Source organism: Vigna unguiculata, chromosome 2 (assembly GCF_037176805.1).
Source record: "Vigna unguiculata cultivar grain cowpea cultivar isolate G323 ecotype 2 chromosome 2, ASM3717680v1, whole genome shotgun sequence".
NCBI lineage: Eukaryota > Viridiplantae > Streptophyta > Magnoliopsida > Fabales > Fabaceae > Vigna > Vigna unguiculata.
Window position 1 is genome coordinate 34,939,660 of NC_140793.1, and position 21,106 is coordinate 34,960,765.

At 32.5% G+C, this 21,106-nt stretch overlaps 3 protein-coding genes across 3 annotated transcripts; 2 read left to right on the forward strand and 1 right to left on the reverse strand.

The window, feature by feature from the left end:
* Positions 1 to 3,975: 3,975 nt before the first annotated feature.
* On the forward strand, positions 3,976 to 5,240 carry LOC114166698 (expansin-A7-like). Its single transcript, XM_028051472.2, has 3 exons — positions 3,976 to 4,192; positions 4,272 to 4,587; positions 4,674 to 5,240. The coding sequence occupies exons 1-3, from the start codon at positions 4,030 to 4,032 to the stop codon at positions 4,984 to 4,986; spliced, it is 792 nt and encodes a 263-aa protein (XP_027907273.1). The 5' UTR covers positions 3,976 to 4,029; the 3' UTR covers positions 4,987 to 5,240.
* Positions 5,241 to 6,977: 1,737 nt separating this feature from the next.
* On the forward strand, positions 6,978 to 13,918 carry LOC114166689 (B-type cell cycle switch protein ccs52A-like). The gene is made up of 10 exons (XM_028051462.2): positions 6,978 to 7,508; positions 7,591 to 7,713; positions 8,196 to 8,300; positions 10,805 to 10,984; positions 11,086 to 11,148; positions 11,239 to 11,433; positions 11,827 to 11,928; positions 12,023 to 12,085; positions 12,214 to 12,282; positions 13,506 to 13,918. The coding sequence occupies exons 1-10, from the start codon at positions 7,098 to 7,100 to the stop codon at positions 13,557 to 13,559; spliced, it is 1,365 nt and encodes a 454-aa protein (XP_027907263.1). The 5' UTR covers positions 6,978 to 7,097; the 3' UTR covers positions 13,560 to 13,918.
* Positions 13,919 to 14,959: 1,041 nt separating this feature from the next.
* On the reverse strand, positions 14,960 to 17,001 carry LOC114173885 (protein STAY-GREEN, chloroplastic-like). Its single transcript, XM_028058545.2, has 4 exons — positions 16,608 to 17,001; positions 16,340 to 16,513; positions 15,697 to 15,864; positions 14,960 to 15,611 (listed from the first exon to the last, which is right to left on the reverse strand). Exons 1-4 carry the CDS (start codon positions 16,734 to 16,736, stop codon positions 15,267 to 15,269), a joined length of 816 nt encoding a protein of 271 aa, XP_027914346.1. The 5' UTR covers positions 16,737 to 17,001; the 3' UTR covers positions 14,960 to 15,266.
* Positions 17,002 to 21,106: the final 4,105 nt, after the last annotated feature.

Consider the following 21,106-nt stretch of genomic DNA (forward strand, 5'->3'; position numbering starts at 1 on the left):
CATGCAACATTTCACATGAAAGATCTTGGACAACTCACATATTTTCTGGGATTGGAGGTTCATCATCGATCCAATGGCATTTTTTTAAACCAACAAAAGTATATTCAAGATTTAATCAAATTGGCGGGTTTAGTTGGAACTACTTCAGTTGATACTCCTATGGAAGTAAATGTCAAGTACAGGAAAGATGAAGGAGATCTCTTGCCTGATCCCACTCTCTATCGGCGTTTGGTAGGCAGTCTTATTTATCTCACCACTACTAGACCTGACATTTCGTATGCTGTTCACCAGGTCAGCCAATTTATGTCTTCTCCTCGTCATCTTCATTTTGCTGCGGTTCGTCGTATTATCCGCTATCTTAAAGGTTCATCTGCACGTGGGTTATTCTTTCCCAAAGCCTCATCTTTACAGCTTATGGCCTATAGTGATGCTGATTGGGCAGGATGTCCGGATACTCGTAGGTCTACTACTGGTTGGTGTATGTTTCTTGGTGATGCCTTAATTTCTTGGAAATGTAAGAAGCAAGATCGTGTTTCTAAATCTTCTACTGAGGCTGAATATCGTTCAATGTCAGCTGCTTGTGCTGAAGTTATATGGTTACGTAGTCTTTTGGACCAGCTTGGGTTTTCCCAACCTACATCTACACCTCTTCATGCAGACAATACAAGTGCTATTCAGATTGCTGCAAATCTAGTGTTCCATGAACGTACCAAGCATATTGAAGTGGATTGTCATTATATTCGAGAGGCCTTGACCAACAATGTCATCTCTCTTCCTTACATCTCTACTGATTTTCAAGTTGCAGATATCTTTACCAAAGCTATGACTCGACAGCGCCATCAGTTTCTTGTTGGCAAATTGTTGCTGGTTGATTTACCAGCATCAATTTGAGGGGGGATGTTAGTGTGTATAAATATAATTGTTTATGTCTTTAATAGATTATTCTATACATGTAACACCTAGCTGTTAGGGATTCTCAATTACTCCATGTAAATAGGAAATCTCTTATAATCCCTCCCCCTTTATTGAATATTAATGTAAAGATATTCTGCAGTGCCTATTTAAGAAAAGGGTGTTGCAGAATCAAAAACAAGTCATTCTGAAATACAATCTTGAGTATTGGATTGAAGTATGTTTTCACATACCGTGATATTGTGACATACCCGGCACTATCCCCACCCTATAATTAGACTAATACTGTGATTTATGATATATGATCTGTGATAGATCATTAGTTTAACAACCCAAGTTTATATTTTGCCTCAGTTGTGAAACCAAAATGGTGTATGATTCAAGAACAAGATTGATTACATTACCGGAAGGAAGCAGTGCCTAAATTGAGGTACATTGGCATTATATTTCTGGCATGAGAACAGCTTCATGTTTGTTTTGTGAGTGGGGTTTTTCCTTGTTTTTATGGGACTTTTCTGCTAAGACATCTTAATCTAAATGTTATACATATACCTGAAGGTTTTTAGCTTCATACTATTGTTTTCTGCAATTAGTTGAGGTGGTGAGGGTCAGAAACTACTACTTACATGTGGAAGCTAGAGACTAATTTATCAAGCCAGAAACTCAAGGTCGCTGTTCTTCTATAGGCCATGAAAGTAATCATTATTCTCACTGTGGTACATCATATATACAAGTACAAGTTGTAATTTTATGAACTTAGTAAACAAATGCAGGATCGTCCACTGGAAGAGATGAGTTACATGATTTCTTTTGTAACAAAAAAACAATCTAAAAAAGTTATGAAACTGCCCTGGTGGGGGATTTTTATTTGTTGGCGTGCTTTAGGCTTTAGCAAGCTATAATTTTTTGACAAATTTCTATAGGATTTGAAGAAAGAAAACTAGAATAAAATGAGATTTTTTATATAGAAGTCTCTCGTATAATATTTTTAAATTATTATTTTTAATTTCTGGCCAAGTTAGTTTTAGCTGACGGATAAATTTATTTAATCAATTAATTAATTTATCAAGAAGTTTTAAATTAACATATACCCTAATTAATAGAGAAATGATAGGTTAATACTCATATTTGATCACTTCTTTTACCATCTTAAAATTAACTTGTAATTCAAGACAAATTAACTTGTAACCTATGAAGGTGATAAAAAAAGTGGTCAAATGTGGGTGTCAATCTATCATTTCTCTAATTAATATATATGCCTTTCACTCTTATATAATAGAATCATTTAAGATAAATTTTAATAGTCATTGTTTAAAGAAATCTTTACGTATTGGTCAGTGATTACTAAGTGTAAACGATATAATTAATAATATTAATAAGAAGAAGAATTTGTCAGTAACTTATAAGATGACGAGCAATGATATGTTAACAAAGTATTTTTAACAAAGTTTTGACAAACTTTCTTATTCAGGTAAAAAAATATAATTTTATTATTTTATTTTTATTAAAAAATAAAAAATTAATCAATGTTAATTCTATTTTTAGAAAATTTGTTAAGTTTGTTAAAATTTTGTTTGTCAAAAGGTAATTTTCCTAAGATGACACATAAAAAGCTCCTACATTTGGCTAGTTTATTTGTTAAAAATTTTAGTTGACTCGAAACATCTCTCCAATTAAAAATTAAATTTAACCTAAAATTGAAAAAAAAAACTCTTAGTTTTTTCCTTCTCCATACCTTATTTGTGTCCTATAAAATCCATTCACTTTAGAAAATAAAGCATTAAACTTCTAAATCCTTAACTATCAACATTTTTTTAATATATCAAATCGATGATAAACTCTTCAATATTTAGATAAAAAGTAACAGCTTGATGAAGAAAAAGAACAGTGGTGGGATCAGATTTACTTAATTTTAGTCAAAATAATCTGAAAATTTAAAAGAAAAGGCCTATGGCACAAACTAAAGAAATTGAAAGTGAGCTAGGGCTTTGAATAATCTTGTACAAAATTTATGTGTTTGGTTCCTTTTGCTTCCAGAAGAAAAAGGAGATGTTGATAAAATACAATTTCCTCTGAAAAACAAACATTTTTGTTAGGAGTGACAATACGAGTCAATCCGACCCATTTAGGTTCCGTGCGCATAAGACCCGTACATTGCGGGCTGGCCCACTCCGACACGCACAATTTATGCGGGCTGCAATCATTGGCCTGTCTCACACATCACTTAGCCCGTGGGTTGACTTGTTTTTTTATTTTTTGTTAGTTTTTATGATAAAACTTTCAATGTTTAAAAACTGGAACTTTAAGAAGTTCACAAAATTAAGTAAAAACTTTTGGAAGTTAGATGATAAAACATTTTTATCATATTCATATTCATACTATGACATACACAATGTATTCTTTAAATTTTAGCACATTAAAAAATATATAATACTTATCTTTTTCAATTATACAAGAATCTGGAACGTTAATTCAAGAGTCCATAAAAAAAAGTAACTAATATACACAAGTGTAAGTTTTTTTTATGCGGATCGCGGACCAATCCATGTAGACTGCGAACTTATGTAGGTCAAACTACTGCGAGCTAGTTCACTATCCTAACTCACATCGCATTTTTTTTGTTTTGTTTTGTTCTTGGTGGGAGGGTTAGCGGACTTTGTTAGTTCAAAGAGTGGAGTCGGTGGTTGTACTATAGACTCAAATTAAATACAAAAGTCAATATTTAAAATGTTATTGACTAATTAATTATAGTTCAAAGAAATAGTACAATGTCTAATGTGAATGAATTTTATAATCACACGAACATACAAAACTTGTCTGCACGTTTTTCACTAAAAATATATACCTTTTTTTTTTTCTTATGTGGTCTGTGGATGAATCATCTTTCATGGTCAGGGTTCGGGATTTGTCTTGTCTTGTCGATTACGTACATATACACCTTTGTCAAACCATATTGCTGCGAGAGCAAAAAAAAAAACAACAACAATATTGTTGACTTTGCAATCGTGGGAATCACTAAGCCAAAACGTGCCCTAGAAATTGAACTTCCTATATAAACGATACATGCACCAGTCAATCATCATATCATCATACAGTTAAACTATTCAAAACATCACCATGGCTTCAACTCTTCAAGCTTCTACCTTGTTCTTTGCCTTTGCAACGTTCATTCTGATGTTCATGGGAGAGCAAGCAATGGCTGCGGGAATATTTCGACCCAGTCAATGGGCTCTCGCCCATGCCACCTTTTACGGTGATGAAACTGCTTCTGCCACTATGGGTATGTATATGTATGTGTGTGTTTCTCATCACTACCATATTCTAGTGTTCTTGAAATTACTAGTATACGATTGTTGCAGGAGGAGCATGCGGGTACGGGAATTTATTTCAAAATGGTTACGGGACAGACACGGCGGCTTTAAGTTCTACGTTGTTCAACAATGGTTATGCGTGCGGAACCTGTTATCAGATAAAATGTTACCAATCAAGTGCGTGTTATAAAAACGTTGCCTTTACGACGGTGACCGCCACCAATCTCTGCCCTCCGAACTGGGCGCAACCCTCCGACAACGGCGGCTGGTGCAACCCACCACGAGTGCATTTCGACATGGCCAAACCCGCTTTCATGAAAATCGCGCAGTGGAAAGCCGGCATCGTCCCTGTTATGTACCGCAGGTGAATTAGCAAATAAATAAATCATTCAATCTCATAAATTTGTTATACAGTTCATGATGATGATGATGATGACGATGATGATGCAGAGTGCCATGTGTGAGAAAGGGAGGGATTCGATTCTCTTTTCAAGGAAACGGGTACTGGTTATTGGTGTACGTGATGAACGTGGGTGGTGGCGGAGATATTTCGAGCATGTCGGTGAGAGGAAGCAGAAGTGGATGGATCAACATGAGCCACAACTGGGGTGCTTCGTATCAAGCATTTGCAACTCTTGGTGGCCAAGCTCTTTCTTTCAGGATTACTTCGTACAGCACCAGGGAAACCATTATTGCATGGAATGTTGCTCCTGCAAACTGGAACGTGGGACTCACTTATTCCACCACCGTTAACTTCCGCTGAACAATGAACTGCGCAACCCTTTGCGGCGGCGGCACACGCTTTTCCCACTGTTTTTTTCTTTATATGAAATCAAGAGACTGTGTCTGCTGCAAGTGAATTTTCTGCATACCAGCAGGTGCACACATACAGGTAGATGTAAAGAAACTGTCACTTTTTGTTATAGTTTGACAAACTTAAAGGGACGTTCATCGTTTCCTCAAAGTTCACACGTAGCTCCAAATTTGCAATAAAAGCTTCAGTTCTTTTTTCATCAATCTGGGTAACTTGATTCAGAAATTATGAAAGTGATGGAATTTGTGTTCTAACAGAAAAAACAGAAAAAAAAGTATTGAACATCTAAAATTAAAAAAAAATAATTAAAATATTAATTTGAGTAAAAACTTTAAAAATTTTAAATTTTTTATTTTTAACCAGAACATTATTATCTAAAAGTTAAAAAGATATTTTTTTTCTTTAAAAATTCGGTTACATACATTCTTCTTCTTATATTTAACTAGAATTTATGTCAACATTTCATTGTTTTCAATAAAATCAAATAATTCGGTGCTATTGGACTTCTTTCTTAATGAAGTCATGCCAAACAGCACAACATTTTTTAAAAAATTACTCCATCTTAGTTTCAAAAGTAAATTACCCTACATTGTTAAAAAAACCTAAAAACTTGAGTCTGGTTTTATACTGAAATTTGGTTATCTTGGCCCCTTAATGAATTGAATTGGTGTTTACTGAGCTGGGGAGGCATTTGTTCTGTTAAAATGGGAAAATTGGGAATGAATTATTTTTAATTGTTTTGAAAAAGGTAAACTATTGTTTAGTACTTAATTTTTTTAGTTTTCTGTGTTGTTATTTTTCCGTCTACTTTTGTCAGGTTCATTAATCCAATTTAATTCAGTTAATTATATGTTTAACATCAATGATAACCATTATGGATATCATTGTCATATTTAATGTTGTTAGTTCAGTATTTTAAAATATTAAATGATTATTTTATATTAAAATAATATGACTACTGGACGTATTAATTATATATAATTCAACTGTTAAATTTAATGATTAAGATATAAATTATATTAAATGTATAATTTTCAAACCTTAAGTTTTGCTTACAAATGTTATATAGTAATTATGACCAATACGTTACACACACTACAACAAAAATCACTTTAGACAACAACATAAAATTATGATATAAATTATAAAAACCGTGGTCTAAAGATTAGACTACAATTTTTTAGGCGTTGTATAGGTGAGTGTAGCTATAGGTAATAGACAACGGTTTTTAGTATGACAATATTTTTAAAACCGTTGCTTAAAATTCTCACAATAAACAACAATTTTACATGTTGAATGTATACCTTACCTATGTTTTTAGACCACATTTTTACTAGTTTTGTCCACATAGTTTAAAGTAACAATTATATAATCATGGACTTTCATGATATTTATACATCATTTATAAAAATGTTGTTTATTATATGTTTAGGCTACATTTATTTAGCCGTTGTCTATTTTAGTGTGATCTAAACTATAAATTGTTGTAGTGACAATAATGACAAATACGAACTCCAAAATGGAAATAATTACATAGTAAATACGGTATACAATATTTACATTTTTAAAATTATATTTCTCACAAGCATTAAATTATTATTGATAAAAAAACAAATAATTATAAAATTCACCATACTTAATATTTTAAAAAAATAAATATGATTTAATTAAAATAAATATAATAGACAAATCGAAAGATCTTAAAGTTATTCGTCTTGAGTTAAAATTAATAAAATTTTAAAAAGGTTATAATTAAAATTTAAGCAAATAACTGATTATATTTTCTAAAAATAAATCTATTTTCAACTGCCACGACATTAAAATTTGAGGAATGAAAGTAAAAAGTGACTAATTATTTTACCTTACCTAGTATTGTGTGTGGTCGGGCGAGATGAGAAAGAGATAATATCATAGATAATAGGCGCCATTCTCACTTTTTTCCCGCGAAAAAAGCGTCTATTTCCCGGGAAAATTCTGGGGACTTCCCATTTCATCAAATCGAAGGAAGAAAAAGAAAAATAAGGGGGAAAGAGAAAAGGGTTTGGTCAGGTTTGATTATTATGGACGAATCGTTCACTCCACCTCCTCCAATGTCCTCTTCTCAGCACAACCATGTCAAACGAATGCTAGATTCCAATCGCTTCAAATCACCTTCCAAAACAATCTACTCCGACCGCTTCATACCCAGCAGATCCGCTTCCAATTTCGCTCTGTTTAACCTAACGCCGTCCACGGAAGACGGTTGTAGTTGCAGCCCCTATGGCAGTGCGCTACGGAGTGCCTTGTTTGGACCTTCCACACCCAACAAATTCGAAAGCCCTAATATATTTCGTTTCAAATCGGAGACTCGACAGTCCATGCACTCTCTTTCTCTCACTCCTTTTACTTCCCAAGATGTCCTTCTCCCTGGCTATGACTACAATCATAAGCCTCTTAAGCGACCTCGAAAGATCCCTCCTTCGTCTTTTAAGGTTTTTTTTTTTTTTTTGTCTGTTCCTGTTCTGAGAGGTTTTGTTTTGCGGTGTTTGGTATAATTGCAATGTTGTGTTTTAGGTTCTGGATGCGCCGGCTCTGCAAGACGATTTTTATCTGAATCTCGTGGATTGGTCCGCCAGCAATGTCTTGGCTGTGGCTCTGGAAAACTCTGTTTATTTGTGGAATGCTTCTAGCAGCAAGGTTTATATATTTTCTTTTTTATGACTAATTGGTTTTGGTAACCACTGTTAGGATCTTTGTTTCTTTGATTCCTGGTTGTACTAAGACGTTCCCACAAATTTTGGTCTTTCGTGTCGGTTACGAGATTAATCCTTGATCCATAGTCCTAAGCTTACTCGTATCTAAAACTATCTGATGAATATCGAGCATTCATACCTCTGGGGGTTAAGATTAGCTAGAAGTCTCTTATAGCAAACCAAAGCTTGAATTTTAGCTGGGAATTATGTTCGTATTTAGGGTGAGACTTCGCTTTGATTAGGATTGTTTTCAAACCAGGGTGCTTGTGCGAAGCAAAATAAAATTGAGCTATCATGTCGATGATGTTACTCGGGGATGTTGTGTTTCATAACTTGTATTGTTTTTTGTTTCCCTTTGTCTGCGTTTTATATTATTTGCTGGTGTGCTTAAGATGGAGCTGAATATTGAAAGTGACGAATGCGCAGGTAACTAAGCTATGCGATTTGGGGGTTGATGACTCCGTTTGTTCAGTTGGCTGGGCTCCGCTTGGTACTTACTTGGCTGTTGGATCAAACAGTGGAAAAGTCCAGGTAAGAGTTCATATGGAAAGCCAATCTCATGAAATTGTATCCACAGTTAGCTCTTTTAAGGTTTTTTAAGTGTCCTAGGTTAAGCATGATTCTTTTATGGGTATTCTTAGCAGATTCAGTGCACCCTGTCTGTTGAGGATTTTTTTTCTGCTATTCTTTCACGATGGTACTTGTACCCTTTGTGACGAGTTATACATAACTAGCCATGTACTATAATTCCAAAGAATCAAAGACATACTTTTGTCGTGTTAGGAAAGGTATCCGTATAGGAAGGGCATTAGCATGACATATAATATGACAAAGGTCTCTGTATAGTGATGGCAGTTGCAGTGGCATTTTATATAGCATGTGCTTATGACAAACACTAAAATCCATCGAGAATTCTAGATGTAAATTGTTACTCTGATAACAGCGTATTTTGGTAAGCTCACCATTAGCAAAGAAGGCTGATAAAAAAAAAAAACATTAGCAAAGAAGAAATAGAGTGGAATAGGAACCCTTGGTAAATGTTAATGATGAAATTCTGTATTTTGTTTTGCTGGGAAATATATTTTCAAGGAATTAATATGAAGTTGCTGGGGTGGATGTGAAGGAAGGGGAAGATAGTTATGGAAGTGATCATTAGATGGTGGTAGACATCATGTCGATCAATTAAACCTTATCAGAATGTTAGCAATCTAAATGCTCTCTACAGTACTTTCATGACACTGACAACTTCATGCAATACTCCTGTAGACAAAATGCGTTAATCTTAATGATTTCTTCTTGTTTAGCTTATAAATGTGTTTTGTTGCACATTAGGTTAGTTTTAGGCTTATGTTATTACATTTTAAGATGTTTTCACGTGTGTGTGCATCAAATATCCCTGAAAATATTTAGTTTTTAATATACACGGCTCATGTTTTGTCTTGTGTTTGCTGTCTATATCTATGGTTCAGCTTTATGTACATTCTTCATTATTACGCACTAAAACATGGGATAAAATTGTTCCTTTTCTTTATTTTTCCATTTTATTTGGAACCAAAGTACCCACTTAACCTGGAACACATCTCACATTAATGAAATTATGAGGAGGACAAATTAATACTACTGTTCTAGTCCAGGGTTATGCTAAACCAAGAAACAAAAGATTTAGAATGAGTATTTAGGATTGTCTTGGTTCAAAGTTATGGTGACTTCAAGCTAGAGAGTTTAAGTGTCCAGGCATTTGGACATTAGGGTTGTAGATTCAACAACTGATATCTCTACGTGTATGTTAAGATATGAAAAGATATAAAATACTGGAAAGTTGATTTTGGATATTTTAGTTAAAAATATAAGCATCTTATCTTTTCCTATAGTATCTTCGGGATTATAGGGGATTTGTTTTTAATTTATCTTCACCCAAAGTCCAAGCAAAAAGCTTCATTCCATCTGTTTAGTTGTGGTCGGTCAATATCTTATATAGCCTCAAATTCCCTAATCGGTACCTGAGTGTTCCAGATGGTTATGACAGGACACAACCTCCCAGCCTTTAGCCGATATCAGCTTAAGGTTGAATTCGATACCTGGGTGGTCTAAACACCTGGACACTTGAACTCTCTGGCTTGAAGTTACCATAACTTTGAACCATGACAATCCTAAACACTCATTCCAAATCTTTTGTTCTTCAGTTTAGTTTAACCCTATACAAGAAGAACGACTTATTGACAACGGGATTGTTCTACGTATAGGTCATGTAAATGATATTTCAAGGTGGCTTTTATGTAATTGTGCTGATCTTATATGTTGCTATTCCGGTAATGAAATGATTTGCTCAAATTGATTGTTGAACACATAAAATGCAATTAAAATTAAATAATTTAGAGTAGAACCCTCGTCTAAAGCTAGACTGCTATGCGGGGCATGGAACTACAAGTGCAAGTTCTGTCTATGTCTTGCATTTGTTTGATATCAGATCCATGCTCCTGTTCAGACCCCATTGGTTGGAAAGAGCGGTTCACTTACACTTAAAGCCAAGGCTGACATAAGTGAGTCTAGTATGGTACCAGACTAACGACAGTTTATTAAATGCACTATCAAGTCTTTTCCCCCTATTCTAGTTGTGCTATAGTGATTGTTAATTGCATATCCTGCTACCTTAAACTTGACTTTTGATGTTAAACATAAGTTTGTCGTGTTAGTGAGTCTAATAAACTTAGCCTCTTTGTTTTGGTGACTTCTATTCATTTGATAGTTATGTATTAATGGAGTACATAGGCACATGATGTGTTCTACTTTCAATTAACATACATAAACTTTATTTGCCCGCTTGGTTGAAACTTTGCTTTGGATCCATATCCATACTCAGTTGACCTAGAGGTAGGTGCCCGGTGCATCATTGCCACCTTAAACATTCTGAATTTGTGATATTTTGACCCATAAAACATGTTGTCAAAAGTCATCTTTTACTTGTTTTGTGATGTTGAGTACATTTATTGCATCCCTAGGACTTGCTAAGTTCCTCTTAACCTTTCTTTATGTAGATTTGGGATGTATCTCAAGGCAAGTCAATAAGAACTATGGAGGGTCATCGATTACGTGTTGGGACCTTGGCCTGGAGTTCATCTCTTTTGTCTTCTGGTAGCCGGGATAAAAACATTTACCAACGAGACATACGTGTACAGGAGGACTTTGTCAGTAAACTGTCTGGGCACAAATCAGAGGTTAGTCTTATTTATATTTGCAGTGACCTTATCTTATTAAACTAGCTACCTAATGTGTATGACTTAATGATTGAATTCCCCATTTTTTTGGTTCTTCAAAGGTTTGTGGACTGAAGTGGTCCTATGATAACCGTGAGTTAGCATCCGGTGGAAATGATAACAAGGTATATAACATCAAGCTGTGCCACTGCATTATTGTCTTTTTAATCTCTTCTTGACATAGGTTACTAATAATTTGTTTTCTATGTTTGCAGCTACTTGTTTGGAATCAAAACTCCACCCAGCCCATCCTGAAGTTCTGTGAGCATACAGCAGCTGTTAAAGCTATTGCGTGGTCTCCTCATTCAAGTGGACTTCTTGCATCTGGAGGAGGTACTGCAGACCGAAGCATTCGTTTCTGGAGTACTACCACAAACTCACCGTTAAACTGCATTGATACTGGAAGTCAGGTATTTGCTTCGTTTTAATTCTCTTGATCTAATAAATCTCTTGTTATTTGTTAGCTTTATGAAAAACTGAATTTATTTTGCCACAAGATTCATATTCCCCGTTGAAGGGTAATATGTTAAGTTTGATAAAGCATCAGATAACAGCAAACTATCATGCATGATAAAGCATCAGATAACAGCAAACTATCATGCATAATATGTCTGAGAAAACAATTTATATATCCCGTTGGCCACTCAATATCCATGGCAACAATTGTTAGATTATACTGAAGAACTGCTTTCAGAATTCATGGATTTTTCTCCACATATACAAGGATTATGGGTTTCTACCCCACACCGCCATCCCCTCTTTTTATATCATATAAAATGACTATCACATCTTGCATGGTACAGGTTTGTAATCTTGTCTGGTCTAAAAATGTAAATGAATTGGTGAGCACGCACGGCTACTCCCAGAATCAGATAATGGTTTGGAAATATCCCACCATGTCAAAGGTATATAGATAAAATCTGTTGTCATAACATAGACATAGTTCTTCAAAATTAATTTTAATATGTTTTACATTTTTTTTTTGTCCTTTTGATGCAGCTGGCAACTCTTACAGGCCACACTTACAGAGTTCTTTATCTTTCCATTTCTCCTGATGGACAGGTATTTCAATTGTTCTTTCGGCTATTATTCTAAGATTCTATGTAATTGGCGGCCATTTACAAAATTTCACTGTTTTCTGAATCTTATGTTATTTTCCTTGTGACGATGACTTCCATTTACGGCAATAGACTATTGTCACTGGAGCTGGAGATGAAACCCTAAGATTTTGGAATGTATTCCCTTCGCGGAAATCACAGGTAACTATTTATTAAAATATAGAGGAAAGAGTTTGTTATTTTCATGTTCAGCTCCTCTTGCTTACAACATAATTGACTGGATTTTTTTTTCTTCATCCTTTTTAAATGTTTAAATATCTGACTTTTAATAAATAATAGTTCTGAAAAAATATTTTCTTTTTACACATAATTGAAACTATCTTTTTTATTTTTGATACTAATAACCTTAAACGTTACCGTAATAATCAGACACACAAATTTACTCAGTTATAACCTTAATTATTGAGTGACAGAACTTGAACAAAAATTCAGAATTGTCAAATTAGATTTTTCTATATAAATTATTATTTTTAATTAAAAAAAAAGGTATTCATTTCCTCTCTTACCGTAATAATCAGACACACAAATTTACTCAGTTATAACCTTAATTATTGAGTGACAGAATTTCAACAAAAATTTAGAAGTGTCAAATTAGATTTTTTCTATATAAATTATTATTTTTAATTTTAAAAAAGGTATTCATTTCCTCTCTTCATTTGGTCTACTCAAAACAAGCGTACATGATAGTAAAATCCAAAAATATATAACTATTATTCACTATTATATCATAAAATTATCATAAAAAATTATCATTAAATATCAAAGATAAGATTACCTAGTATGGACCAAATTAAAGTAGTTGAAGTAATCTCTACGATAAGTTGTAGACTTGCCTTCTCCTAGATCTAAAATAGCATATTAACATAACATAGGTCAAACTACTTGTATTGGGTATTGCATACTAAAAGATTGTGTAATGTAAGTCGAAGCAAAAAATCATCTACAAGTCAATAATTGCTTACAAGTCAATAATTGCTCATAGGTGGGCCAAATTACATCAAAACCTTTCTAAACTTATATAAATAATATATAAATATAATTTTAAAATATATATAAAAAATAAAATGAGAAAACTTTGGGGAGCGGTGCTCCCCTTGGCAACCTTAACAGTTATCATAATATACAATCAGTTTTACACGATTTTACACTAACATAAATGTGCGAGTATGTTTACTATGTATATACATGAGAAGTCTTTCCTCTATATGTTGATTAGGATTTTTATTTGTTGGAAATGGCTTGGGCAACATTTGCTTGTTTTAATGTGTTGGAATGAATGCATATGCGTAGAAGTGACTTGGTCCTTCAATATTTTTAATTGTGAATATACTCACCATAGCCATATGGCTCTGATTATTGTGCAGAATACTGAGAGTGAAATTGGAGCATCTTCTTTTGGAAGATCCATCATCAGGTGACTTCAGCTTACATATATATATATAGCACAAATGGCTGAATGAAATTTCAGAACGGCAAGAATACCGTAGGGGTGGAAAATTGTATGTAAAAGACATCTACTAATTGTGAAAGCCTTGGGGAGCCATGAATTTACAAATATGGCTGCCACTGGTGGAAATCCCTGCCCTTCATGAATTACCTTTAGATTTATCTGTACATGTTTGTTGAGGGGAGTTGAAGCCCAGTTTTGTTTTCCCCATTTTTTGTGTTCTTTCCTGTAATGCACCTTGCATTACATTGATAAATTAAGAATGTACCTCGAAGCATGTTTTCCATGTAATGGAACAGCTTTTGTATATAAAAGTATACTTCCCTCGGATGGTGTTTGTTTGTGCAAGGGTAGTATCCCCTCAAATTAGGGCCAAAATTTCAGTAACATCTTCGAGCGGTGATAGCTGTTAACTGAAGAAAATATCTGGCGTCAAAAGGTATTTTATTCTCTAAATTTATCTGTCTATCGAGCATGTTAGGTTTTTATAATAAATGAGCAAAATTTGCCTTGGGTCGGACAGAACGCAGGTTTTCTTGATTACCAAGAGAATTTTTAACACTTAAGTCTATATTTTATCTGTTGACAAAGTTTATATATTACACATAAATCATGCTATGCAATTTAACCATTAGCCTACAATCTCTGTTTTCTGAATTCTTTCGTAAGTTCGTGTAGAAAATAGAAGAGAGTGAAAAAATGCCATTCAGTATCTAATTTTTTGTTTTTAATACATTTATTGATTTTTAAAGTAGTTTCCAAAACTTTTTAGTACATTTTTGTGTTGGAAATTGATTGGTAATAATTAGTAAGAAAATATTTTTTTAAAAAAGCTAAGAAAAGTGTACACACCCTAAGGCTTTGCTAGAGTAAGTTAAGATTGATTAATTTTAAAAAAATGTTTAATGGAGAAATAAACTTTTTGAACCCGATATTTAGCAAGTGATTTAAATTTTAAATATTTATAAAGAATAATTACCTTAAATTTGAAGAATTTAAAATTTTTTAAATAGTTGAAAAAGTAATCACTTTTCTCCATCTTGTATTTCATCTTCATCTCCGTTTCTTCTCTTTTCTCCGGTCATAATCATAGGGTGGAGAAATGGCATTGATATATTTGTGACTATTGTTTATTCTCTCTTCGCTTCTTCCACTACTTTAGTTTAGGGTTTAGAATAAAGCAATTACGTAAATTACATCACCAGTTCTCATCGCATTCTTAAATCTTCTCTTCTAAGGCGGAAACAAGAATACCATCTCCAGTCAAACATCTCTATCCTATGTTTAAATCATTCCCAATACCTTCTCCAAACAACTTCTCTTCATTGGAAATTCAAAACTTATCACGCAAACTCAGAAAACAACATGACATCGAAAACTCAGGTTATTGTGAGCATATATAAAGGAAATGATACTTCCAAAAATTTATAGATGGACTTTCACTCCCTAAAAAACACGGTTTATGTTTTAGACCAATCACACAGACACGTGATACACGAACCAATTTAATTTTCTGCGGAAGAAAAAAAAAGTAAAATAAAAAATTGCAAACACTAGTGTCCCTATTTACATCGAAAGGATATTTAAGTGTTTAAATTTATCCTAATTTTCTGTACAGGGATAGGACATGCTAATTTGGCAGAAACCCTGTAACTGTGACATGAAGGTTTTTGTTTGTTTATAGATTTTGTTGTGGCTCAATCCCATCACAAGGTTCGTAATGGTGATTGGGAACTTCTTGAGACCACTGAATTGGGTTCAATGTCATTGGGGGAAAGCAACACTCGCATTCTTCTTGGCATGGCTGTGGAATCGCCAACCCCTCCTTGCTTCCAACACTTTCTTCTTCTTCTTCTTCCCTCTCTTCTGGGGCCCCACCGTATGCATCCCTCAGTGGGCCCCAGCATTCCACCTTGTTGAATTCTGGAATGTTGGAGTGAAAATATACCCAAACCAAGGCCTCTTGCAATTCCGGGTAATTGTTGAAAAGATCACCATCGCCGTGAACCACTGCTTTCAACACCTGATTAACACACGCAATTGCATAATGTTACGTTCAATTTTCGTTCATTGACCCTTCAATTTCCATGCTTGCAAAACTTGCTTACCACTGGTAGCTCCTTGCAGAAGATGAAGTATCTTAACCTCGCTAACATGTCCAACAGAAAATGACCTCCACTGATGTGACAGTGAACGTGCAGGGACATCCTTCCCTTCACCTTCTTCCACTGCGCCACCACTTCGTCCCTCTGCAATCTGTTGTACCATCCCTGCAACTGCAATTCATTCCAAAATTCACCATCCACACTGTAAACTAGCTTTCGCTCACTAAAAATAATCAATTTTAGTACGATTTACATTCACCAATTCATATGGGAGTTTTCGAACTGTAATTCATGAACACCTTAAAAGATTTATTTCCTATCAGGATGATTCGGACTTTGGAGTGTTGAACAATCCATTCCTATTCCCCCTTTATGCGAAATAATCATTTTTTTTTTCAAACACCTGAATAAATTTCATGAATCCAACCAAACACCCACCCGATCCAATATTTTGCTTCGTCCAGCAGTATAATTCACGTGTTACCATCTAAAAATAAATAAAAACCCTTCCTCCCCAAAAAACGATCTCTTACTGAACAAGAAAACCCTGATTTCCTCTGTTTCGCGACAACTTCTGCATCCTCTTTTCTACTGATATTTACGTAACAGCAATTTCAAAAGAATATTAAGACATCAAAAAGAATACCTGAGAGTTATTTATGGTTTGAGAGATTGCCAAGGTGAGCTTAGCGGTTATATCGCTATGGGTTAGCGTATAAGTCCTCGGAAGATTTCCTGGGTGTTTATTTTCATCCACTCCCAAGAACAAAACCTTCAGTTTCGAGGCTTCAAATATGGCAGGTCCAAACAACCTAGCCATCTGTTCCAATTCCAATCATCACACAAAACCAACAACAACAACAATTTCAAAAAAAAATTGTTCGCAAAAACCCTAAGAAAAAAAAAAAACGTACAGGAACCATTGCTTTGTTCTTCTTGCGGTGCGGTGTTCCATAGGGCGAGAGAGAAATACCGTGGCGTGGAGGAAGCGAAGGGTTGTTGAGCTTCGAAGGGAGAAGATGAAGAGTAGTGAGAGTACCCATAATCCTTTTGTTCCAATAATCTCGGAGAATTCAAATTCAGAAACGAAACAGTAGCAGGTTGATTAGTGAGTGAAGCAGAAGCGATTAATATTTATTGTTTAAGGCTTCAACTGAGAGTGGAAGTGCTATGTTTCTTTGCTTCAGAATCTACTTTCTCCTTTGCTTGTGAGCTTCAACAATGAAAGCGGAAAACGCGATTATTGCTATAGGTGGAAGTGTTTGAAAGATGCGTGTAGTAAACTAATGCGTGTGACTTTTCCTCATAAAATTGCGGTTGCTTTAAGTCGTAGCCTTCGCAACTTTTATATGTGTTTTTTTTTTTCTTTTCGGTTGTTTTGGCTTGTAGTGGTGGCTCCTTCTCAATTAGACACGCTTTCAAGGTTTGCGCTACCCACTTTCATGTTTTTTCTAATTGCCGGTACACCCAATTTTCGGGTATATAAAATACCTGACTTTAGATTTATTTTCCTTTCTTTCAACAAACTGATTTAAAAAAATTATTTTTGTAAAAAGAAAATATATAGTTTATTAGGATTCTTTTTCTCACACGTTTCTTCTATGACATGTTGTGCTCTTATCAGTTATGTTACGTGTCATATATTATTACTGATATTTGTTTTAGGACTTTCAAAAATTGCAGCTACTACTGTCTTCTTGTAAGATCTTCATCCGAAAGCGTTGGTAATCGTAATTATTGTGTCGTGAAAATATTCCCTCTTAAAACGCACGACTTCGGTAGAAGGTAATCGCAGCATATCTTGAAGATTCAGGAGAGTGTGCTGATTTTCTTGATAATGGCTTATAAAACAAATCGTGAAATTTGAAACCACTTGGACCTTGAAATAAATCAATCGACAAAATTTACTTATTTTAGAAGATTTAATTATAGATAAGGTGTATTGAAAAAAATCAACTATCTTGACCAAAGAAATTTAAATATGAAGCTAATAAAGTGCTTATGGAAAAGGTAAAGAATTGAGTAATGATCACTGGTACTGTGATGTTCTAATTAGATAGTTGTATAGGTAATAAATTGTATTGATTTTTCGTAAATTACAATTTTTTATTAATTTAATAATTCAATTTATAAGTTGTAGATTTTTTAAAATAATTTTTTATATATTGTTGAGATCATGAAAACAATATACATCAGAAAGTTTTACATCATCTAAGATAAGTAATGGTTGAGCGATAGTAACTATACAATAAACTCTAAGTTTATAGTTTATAAGATTATTGTGAAGTTTGAGTCAAATTATTATTTTAAAGGGTTTGAATGTACTTAGGTTAGAGTGAAAATGGTATATTTTCACATATTATTATTATTATTTGGTTATCATTAAATAATAATCGTGATTCTTTTTCAATTATAAAGTTTTTACATTATATTATTTTGTTGATTTTATTTCTTTATTAGTATGGTAATTTTCAAAGATAAAAGACATTAATTAATAATGTTCATGATGAATGTTTTTTTCTCATTATAATGATACCAAAGTTTATGTTATAGTAGAATATTGTTAGTATGCTCTGTTGTTACAGTTTGATTAAATCTTATATATAAAAAAATATTAATTTTTTTTCATTAAAAATCATCTTTTCTTATCAAAATTACATTGATATTTGTGAGTGTTGTGAGACGAAAGACAAGACGATGGAATAAAGTTACAACTAAGTTATATATATTTTTCAAAATGTTAACAAATCATATTTTACATTATAAATATGATGTGACAGATATTTTGTAAAATTAAAAATATATTTTTAAAACACTTATTTGCAAGAAACACTCTCACCCAACATCTATGAATAGATCAAAATGGATTATATATTTTCGATATTATCTTCTTATATGTAAAGTTTATTTTTCCATTCTTTTAATTTTTTTTTCAATTTTATTCATCAAAATATTTATTCTACTAGTTATATGACCTAAAGTAAGATATTTATGAAGTAGAGTAATATTCAAGTATAAGAATATAAAATATTGAAATTGAATTTCATAAATACGGAATATCTTCAATCTCCTTGATTTTTTCTTTCTTGCTTTTTCTCTGCCTTTGTCTTCCTTCACCTCCCTTTGCATGTCAACTGAAGCGCGAACTGTTTTGAGATTTATCAAATATAATTTTTATGTACTTAAATATTGTTTTTATATTATTTTTAAATCATTATTTATTTTATAATTTATCTTATACCTCGTATTTTGTACCATAAACAATATTTAATGATGTTCAAGATTTCGTAAGGTTGTCCTTGTTAAATTTTTAAGGAGAAAGTATCACTGGAGAGATACAACACATCAATAAGATTTGAGCTCAATTATATAAGATATTGACACAATTTTCAACCTAAAATCTTAAGACAATGAGTTTATGGGTTTTTATTTTTGTACAGTGCTCTACTTTCTCATTTTTAGTCAATGTGAAACTTAGATTCACTTGAATTTCTAAGAGTCAACACACATTAATGAGACTTGAATTCAATCACATAACTTTCAACCTAAAATCTTAAGACAATGGGTTTATGAGTTTTTATTCTTATATAATGCTCTACTTTTTTATTTTTAGTCAATGTGAGACTTAAACTTAGACTTAGACTTCAATTCCTAAGAGTCCTTATCTTTATCCGTGATCGTGAGTGTATATGACCAATTGGAGCGTTGTATTTGAGAAGCAAGTATCTTCGCCGAATGAAATAAATAAAATCAGTACTATATGTTCCACATATTGTTTCTCTTTAAAAAAGAAAAAGAAAACAATAAGTTGGTCGGTGAAATTGTGGTTCATCTTTAGGTTATGTACGACTTCTTGTCTTGTATATCGTTTTAATATCTGCTTTCATCAAACATGTTTTTCGTACAATTGGTCGCAGCAAACATGGTTCATCTTTAGTCGATGCAATTTGAATTTTAGATTTTAAACACGTCAAGATACATGTTAAAATCTCAGATCGACTAATATAATTTTATAATATATATAAATGGACGTAAATTTTATTTTATAAATTTAATTTGATAAAATTAATTTAAATTTAAATGTTACTTACTAATATAATATCAGATTATTTTTTAAAATTTATTTTAATAATATTATAATTAAGTTTAAAGTCCACGGTTTAATAATAATGCTATCATAACAATTTTATGTTAATTTGTTCTGAATAGTATAATTTGTACTTGTATAAAACCATTTCATATTTTTAACTTACATTTTTCAATCCACTCCGTTATTTCAATATTACAAAAATCTGCAAGTGGATTTTCATAAATTTATAATAGATTTTAGTTTCATCTTACAAAAGAAAAAGTTTTATTGTAATTACAAAACATGATTATAAGATGAGAAATACCTTTTCCTTATTTTCCTTATAAAGACCATCTACTGTATTATCCCATCTGTGTTATATAGTTGGGATTTAAGTTCACTCTAAGTTTACAAAACTTATTATTTTTGTGCGTACAAATTATCTCTAACTTTTTTTTTTCGCTCCATTTTAATCGCATTCCACATCGACATAACCTAAAATATTGAATGTAACTAATCCACAAACCTAAATTCGTAGGACAACTAGATATTAGTTAAAAAATAATTAATCCACAAACCTAAATTCAAAGGACAACGAGAGATTGATCGGGAAATAATTGTTGCTTCTATTTTGATACCCGATAACTGCATATTCCTCAAAATTTTAAAAATATAAATGTATTATGTGAACTTTAAACTTTTTTTTTTTAATTTTGAATTAAGGTAAGGCATTCATAAATATTTTTAGTATTTTTTAATTTTAAAAATGCTTAATTTTTATAATTTTTATTCTCTGTTTTACTTCTATAGAATTATTCTCCTGAAACAAAGACAGAAGAACACAAACAAAATTTCTGTTCTCCCTTATCAGTAATTCACATGGCCTTCGTCCACTCTGACAGCGGAGCAGATTTCGTCTGATTCTTATCTTTAATTTATATATTTAAAAACAAGAGACTTTTTATTAAAATTTACTTTTCTTTAATTAATATTTAAGGTTGGATTTCGGGACATTTTTTATTAAAATATCTGGCTTCTAAAACTTTTACATTTTTCTAATTAATATTTAAGGTTTGATTACACTGCTGTGACAAGGGATGATAATGTATGGAATTAATCCAAATTTCATTAATTCATTTTCTTAAAATAAAAATATACTGAGCATACAATTTTTGTTTTATTTCTATCTTTATTGGGTAAGCGATATTTATATCCATACATGAATATATATATATATATATATATATATATATATATATATATATATATATATATATATATATATATATATATAATTTAATTATTCTAAATATCAATTAATTAAATTTTTTATAAAAATATCAC

What these genes read in the sequence shown, in the direction of transcription:
- LOC114166698 (XM_028051472.2), top strand. Translation starts at nt 4,030, where the DNA reads ATGGCTTCAACTCTTCAAGCTTCTACCTTGTTCTTTGCCTTTGCAACG. An exon ending in AACTGCTTCTGCCACTATGG is followed by an intron (nt 4,193 to 4,271) that starts GTATGTATATGT and finishes CGATTGTTGCAG; the next exon opens with GAGGAGCATGCGGGTACGGG. An exon ending in GTCCCTGTTATGTACCGCAG is followed by an intron (nt 4,588 to 4,673) that starts GTGAATTAGCAA and finishes ATGATGATGCAG; the next exon opens with AGTGCCATGTGTGAGAAAGG.
- LOC114166689 (XM_028051462.2), top strand. Translation starts at nt 7,098, where the DNA reads ATGGACGAATCGTTCACTCCACCTCCTCCAATGTCCTCTTCTCAGCAC. An exon ending in GGAATGCTTCTAGCAGCAAG is followed by an intron (nt 7,714 to 8,195) that starts GTTTATATATTT and finishes ACGAATGCGCAG; the next exon opens with GTAACTAAGCTATGCGATTT. An exon ending in GCATTGATACTGGAAGTCAG is followed by an intron (nt 11,434 to 11,826) that starts GTATTTGCTTCG and finishes TGCATGGTACAG; the next exon opens with GTTTGTAATCTTGTCTGGTC.
- LOC114173885 (XM_028058545.2), bottom strand. Translation starts at nt 16,736, where the DNA reads ATGGGTACTCTCACTACTCTTCATCTTCTCCCTTCGAAGCTCAACAAC. An exon ending in AGAACAAAGCAATGGTTCCT is followed by an intron (nt 16,514 to 16,607) that starts GTACGTTTTTTT and finishes GAATTGGAACAG; the next exon opens with ATGGCTAGGTTGTTTGGACC. An exon ending in AAACCATAAATAACTCTCAG is followed by an intron (nt 15,865 to 16,339) that starts GTATTCTTTTTG and finishes AATGAATTGCAG; the next exon opens with TTGCAGGGATGGTACAACAG.